This window comes from Phoenix dactylifera, chromosome 11, assembly GCF_051530095.1.
Source record: "Phoenix dactylifera cultivar Ajwa chromosome 11, Ajwa_hap1_PhDact_Kaust_v1.1, whole genome shotgun sequence".
Classification (NCBI taxonomy): domain Eukaryota; kingdom Viridiplantae; phylum Streptophyta; class Magnoliopsida; order Arecales; family Arecaceae; genus Phoenix; species Phoenix dactylifera.
Genome location: NC_143200.1, coordinates 16896645 through 16902938, shown reverse-complemented (window position 1 = coordinate 16902938; position 6294 = coordinate 16896645). Strand labels below are relative to the sequence as shown.

Sequence of the window (6294 nt, the reverse complement as noted above, 5' to 3'; positions counted from 1 at the left end):
GCGAAGATAATAGAATTGTACATGAGAACAAATCAGCGTTTTTTTTTTAAAAAAAAAAACACATCTTCCACAGTTTGGACCTGAAACGGAAAGGGCTAGGTCTTTAATTATAGTCATTTCATGATTTGGGCGATGACCATGATTAGATGGATCCCATATGGTACATGGGCTAGGGTGTCTCATGAGACAGCATAGGATCCACCCAAGCATCCAGTTGCACAAATCACAAGTGGCATGATTGGAAGACTCATGCTAATGTAAAGTCTAACCAATCTCAAACCAAATGTTGTTGCAAAAATTTCTCCTACTTCAACTGATGAATAATAAAACGAAAAAAATTTCAAGAAACTATATAAGATAGAAAGATTCAAAAGCTGAAACCTAATCAAAGAATATAAGTAAACGATCGGAGTAAAAACAGAGATGTGAATAGAATACATCCTTTTTTGAAGAACTGTATGCTCCAATGCTGTCTGATTAATGAAGAGGACATACAAATCTACAAATAGTTTCATTTCTTTTTGTCTCTTCATGTTATTCTAATTCTTTTTCTTTTATTTAAATCCTATCATTTGTCTTTTCTATACTCGGCTATTCCTCTTTAATATCTGCTAATTAATGTAAATTTTATATCAATGTTCACCTATTTTCTTTTTTGGATGAGCCTTGTTTCCCAACTAGCTTGCTTGAGGAGTTACACAATAAGTCTAATGACTGGATAAATAGGTGTATGGGTATACCACTAGCATTAGATCAGCCAGAAAGAGAATGATCGAAAGGAGGATACAAGTTTAGCATGGTGCTTTCATTTTGAAGGACTTTCGCCACCATCACACTACCATTCGAAAGAGATGGATTTGAAAAGAGACAGGAGTATAGCCTGAGTTATGGTAATAGAAACAACTGCCTATTCTGATGGTTGTAATCCACATGTCACCTCCCTCCCACTGCTTACATTTATTAGCACAGTTTCTGTTAGACTGATAATCATATATTTTCGGCTATAGCTTATCCTGACGTGGCTTATATTGGCTATCTCTCTTTATTTTGGACTATAATATAGTCTTTTGCACTTGGAAATATCTTTGAGACTGATTTGATCATCTTTGTCTACTCCTTTTACAGGCCATCCAACTTTGTACGTCTTGTATTATTATTAATCACAGTTAAGTTTTGATTTGTTGGCCTGCTCGTTAGCATCGCGGTCAAATTCTACCTCTTCGGCTTGTATCTCCATAAGTAGGATTTATCATGACCGAACCCTATGTAACTCGATAAAGGTCATATGATTTCTATTTCCCTTTATTTCATCTAAGCTTGTTCACATAGTACTCATTCACATTCTGTTTTTCTTTACTTTGTCTAACCTTGTTCACATGGTACTTACAGTCTCTAACTAAATTGTTGAAATGGGGTGTAAATAATTATGGTCTTTTTTTAATAAAAAAGTTAGTTTTAAAGATGAGCTTTCTTGGAAATGTTTATTTTTATTTTTTGTTTACATTGTTATTTTCTATGGTTGAATATGAGAAATGTCCTAACACACTAGATGAAGCTTCTTTATCAACCGCCACCTATATACCTATATCTAAAATACGGAAAAAATAAAAATATAATAAGAAAAGCCCAAATTTTAGAATCATTCACATAATGTGATCATTAATTTTGTACTTAAAAAAAGATAAAGTGACTAATAAAGTATTCACATTTTTGGAATGAATATCAATATCACAGTATATAAACCACTAAAAAAAACTAAGGATGCACAAAACTTTGAAGTTTAGCTTTTCGCATATCTTATATTTATAATAGTATTCACATATATTTGCAGAATTATTCTTAAATCATGCATATGCTATTTATATAAGATTATGAAATGTTGGAGAAAACTGAATTTAAAATTTGCATAAGCAACATCAAAATACTATATTCATTTAAGGTAATTTTAATTTTTTATTTAAATAATAATTTTGACAATATAGCTTAAAAATAAAATAGAATAATTTCAATAATGTAGCTTAAAAATAAAATATATAAGAAAATAGAAAAATTGAAATATATGCAAGATATATGACAATAAAATTGGAGAATGTAAGTGATTTATTGCTATTACTTCGCATATAAATTTTAGTGTTCAACCTATCAAAGCTATAATTGAATAGAAAAAAATTGATATAATTTTATAAGTGTTATTAGATTCATTATTGCAATGTTAGTGTTTTAATATGCAACTCTATTAATTTTTTCTTCCAATTTCTCTTTCTATTTTTTCAAGGGGCAAAATGAACGAAACGATAACAAAAGGCCTCTGTTTCCTGGGTTGCTAGCTGTATCAGTTTTATCACAAAAGAAATGTCTTGCTCAATCTTTTTGTCATCTGCTCATGCAAGAGTTCTGATTTCTAATCTAAGTATGATTTTCTGTTTAAAACTATGTTTTATGTTATAAGGCTCTATTTTTGCTGAAGTGATACTATCTCCTATCATACTTTCCTATAACATTCTCTTGTACATTCTTCTTGTAATTGCTTTATTTATAGTTTGCATTCAAATAAATTTGGGTGGCTACGCCTCCTTTTTTATGAAAAAAGAAAGGTCAAATTGAAATCTTTATCCAATCTGATATTTTTTTTTCAGAAAAATCTTATAAATGAAAAATATTAAATATTATTGTTAGCCTCTGTCTAACAAGGAAATCCAGTGGCTGGTGTAAATGCCTCCGACGTAAAAAAGATTGCTGATACCTCCCACCCTCCTCTCTTCTCCTTTACACTATCCTTCCAATTTGGCCATCACCACTATTATCTCCCTTGCATCCCCTACTGTTACATCCCCTTCTTTAGCTTCACACTTGGCCCACCCATCTGACGGTGTAGTCGTTCAAAGACCTGGTTCTGTCCTGACTGGGAATCTTCTTGTCCTTCGTCCACCACCAACTCCTCTTGCCCACTCCAGCCATCTACTATGCATTGCTGGTAAAATTTGACTGCCACAACCAGCATGAACACTGCCCAAGCAAAACTAATACTAAAGATCTTTGAATGGAATAATTTGTGATGTGTTTAAACAACTGCTTACCAGCCCAAATGCGAGCAACAATAGAGGAGAGGTTCCATATGAGGGTGAAGATGGCCGCAACGACGGCTTTCTTGTGGGTGCATGACTCCCAACCATCTCTAGTTCTCTCCAACCAAAATTTGCCTAGAATTTATGAAAACAATTAGACAAGAAAATTCCATATATAGCCTATGCCAAGGCATCAAATAAAATGGTTGGTTCGGCCTTAAAAATAAACACATTATTGTAAGCAAATCTGTATTAGACCCCTCAGTGGAACATTCTTTGGATGTCAATTATTGACAAGATTAGGTGAAGATTTTCGATAACTTTACAAGCGAGTCATGGAAAAGTTGTTCAATTTTATTCCCCAATTTGGCTATGTTAACATTTCTCCCCAACAACAGCTATTGAGCAGCAAATTGGCTCTGAATACTCTTTAGCATTCAATCAAAGACATCATGAATTCATGATCTACCTTGAGGGTTCCTTCTAGCTACAAGCTCTATTAAACCAAGAGCACAAGGATGATATTTGACCTATTATTTTTTTTTGTGTATTAAGTTAAAAGAAAAAACGGTGAAAGATATTGCACGCAACCTTGCGCAATATGTCGTTACAGCTCCCGTTGCACGTGAAAAAGGGTAAAGGAGGTAAAGGAGCGTTTGGCACCTCGCCCAAAGCGATTAAAGGGGGTAAAAGTTAAGATAAGAAATGAAGCCTAGGGTTCAACTCTAGAACTCCTACCAACCACCTTTTAATCTTTTTGCTCTATAGTACTATACTATACATTCTATACCAATTTGTTACCAACTTTGACCAGATCAAGAGCTTCCATGTACCATATTTTGCCAGCTGAGTTGAATGGGAAGAATAGGCCCTTGGGATGGTGAAAACTCCAAAGAACACTGCAGCAATCACAAGCACAATAGAACAGTCAGAGTTCTCCCTTTTCACTACATGGTTAATTGGGATTTAGTGATGCTATGTACTTACCCAGTTTAGCCAATGTCCATATGGTGATGGAGCCTCCACACCTGGCCATCACAAATAGCAGAACCGCCAGCTGCCAGAGCTACATCTCTCTGTTAGCTGAAGACTTGAAGGCTTTGGGTGGTAAAGGAAGTGAGGAACAGGGGGAAAAAAAAGCAGAGAAGAGATCTAAATCTTACCTTCATTGTAGTTGCAGGGTCCCCAGAGAAAAGATCTCTCAGCTTTGATAGTAGCTCGTTTATGTAAGGAAGGAACAGCCTCAGTAGCCAGATAGCCTCCTCCTCTCCCACCATATACCTCTGATCCCTTTCATCATATCCTGTGGTAGTTCCCCTGTTTCGCTTCCATAATTTGTAAGGTGACAGGGGTTTGAAAATCTTATGATTGGTTTCATGGGGTCATTCAAGAGATTACCTTCGGAGAATGGACTTGACAAAGAAAATCAAAGCGAGATAGATAAGAGCCAGATAGGAAATTGCTGAAATTAGGCTGCAGGATTAGAATTTTCAGAGGAAATTAGTCTTCTTTTCTGTTTTCTATTTATATTTTTTCATGAAAGAAGTCATGAATTGCTGACCTGAATTTAAGATCCTTGGTATAAGAAGAGGAGACGAGGAAGAATGTCCCGAAACCAAAGACGAATGCCGATTTCGATACATCCCTCCACATCACCAAATTCACTAAACAAATGATCTAATTACTCCATGATTGAAGGAGATGGAGAGGTTATGAAAACATCTGTGATAATGTCGAAGTCTCACCGATGTTCTGCATTTTGTTTTGGCTGGTCCCGAATCTGCTCACAAAAATTTCTTCTTCTACCTCAACTGCCGAACAACAAAACCAAGGATTCAAGGAAATCAAATTCCTGTTCACTAGAGAGCATTTAAAAAAAAAATATATTGAATTCTTGGAGAAATAATAAAGAACAGCTTACCAGAAGTTGCTTTTATGACCTCCGGATGAATTGCCCGGCGATTCACCGGCGGCATTGGCTTCTTCTGTACTATGGGCGGCACTGATACCCCACGGATCTTGTTAATTCTCTCCTCCTCCTCCACATTCTTCGGCTTCTCGACCAGGATCTGATTGATTCTCTCCTCCTCCTCCACATTCTTCGGCTTCTCGACCGGGATCTGATTAATTCTCTCCTCCTCCTCCACACTCTTTGGTATCTCCACTGGTACATCCATTTCCTTATCATCGAAGCTCTTCTTCTCCTCCTCTACCTCGATCTCAAAAACCTCCTCTTCTTCATCGCCACCATCCTCACGCCCATCACCTATAAGCAGCACTTGTTTCTTCTCCCCAACCCCACCTCCATTCCCTGCACCGTCCAAAACATCCTTCTCCTCACCAATTTCCCCACAATGCCCATGGCGAATCCTCGGAGAATTCGACAATTCTGATTTCGCTTTCCTCAGCTGAATTGGGCTTCTCTCCATTGAGCCACTGGCCGCCGGCTCGGGCGGCCGCCAACCCCTCCTCTTCCTCCTCTCCATGGAGACGCTGTCGCTCTGGTTTCGCCTCAGCCTTGGGTGCGCTCTGAGCCCATCCTCCTCGGCATTCCCATCATCTTTGCGGCCCTTGAACACATTGATCCCACCCTTCACTTCATCCATTCTCATCCTCCTCTCCCAGACCGAGCCCGCCACCACACCATTTCTAGCTGCAACCCTTCTTCTATAGCTCCCCTGCATACCGTGATGGAAGGAATGTAGCAATGAGTGGAGGGCAAGGGAGCGAATTGTGCTGCAAGGCTCCTTTCTCTTCGGTCTCCACTGCTGCTCCCTCTTTTTTCTATTCCTTTATTACAATGGAGTGGGAGGAGGGGCGGTGGGGTTGGGGCTTGTGGAGCAGAGGGTAGGAGGGATTAGTTAAGGTGGGGCAAAAATCCACTCTTTTATAATCTATTCATGGCCATCAAAGTCTAACTATAAATACTTTTATACAATTAAAAAAATAAAAAATTAAAAATAATATTTTTTTAGCTATATTTTCTGAATGAGATTCTAAATTATGATAAATAATATTTAAATAAATTTATATTTTTAGTCTGATAAATACGTCACAGCTTAAAAAAAAAAGTGAAAATCCATATGAACGTAAATTTAGTCTCATATTAATTATTTGTTATTAAGATTTTAAATATTTATATGGAATTAAAAAATCTAAATAATACCAACTAGTTTGTTTTTTTTTTTTTGGATAAGATTCTAAATTGTGATGAGATTTTAGAGAGAAT

The 6294-nt window shown here is 36.8% G+C and overlaps 1 protein-coding gene across 1 annotated transcript; it reads right to left on the bottom strand.

Moving 5' to 3' along the window:
• Positions 1 to 2646: 2646 nt before the first annotated feature.
• On the bottom strand, positions 2647 to 5879 carry LOC103707789 (uncharacterized). Its single transcript, XM_008792445.6, has 9 exons — positions 4987 to 5879; positions 4811 to 4876; positions 4627 to 4729; positions 4464 to 4538; positions 4229 to 4382; positions 4053 to 4122; positions 3899 to 3964; positions 3078 to 3200; positions 2647 to 3006 (listed from the first exon to the last, which is right to left on the bottom strand). Exons 1-9 carry the CDS (start codon positions 5747 to 5749, stop codon positions 2825 to 2827), a joined length of 1602 nt encoding a protein of 533 aa, XP_008790667.3. The 5' UTR covers positions 5750 to 5879; the 3' UTR covers positions 2647 to 2824.
• Positions 5880 to 6294: the final 415 nt, after the last annotated feature.

Coding starts and splice junctions, on each gene's coding strand:
- LOC103707789 (XM_008792445.6), bottom strand. CDS start 5,749: ATGCAGGGGAGCTATAGAAGAAGGGTTGCAGCTAGAAATGGTGTGGTG. Junction 4,877..4,986: donor GGTCATAAAAGCAACTTCTG/GTAAGCTGTTCT, acceptor GTTGTTCGGCAG/TTGAGGTAGAAGAAGAAATT. Junction 3,965..4,052: donor ATGGACATTGGCTAAACTGG/GTAAGTACATAG, acceptor TGATTGCTGCAG/TGTTCTTTGGAGTTTTCACC.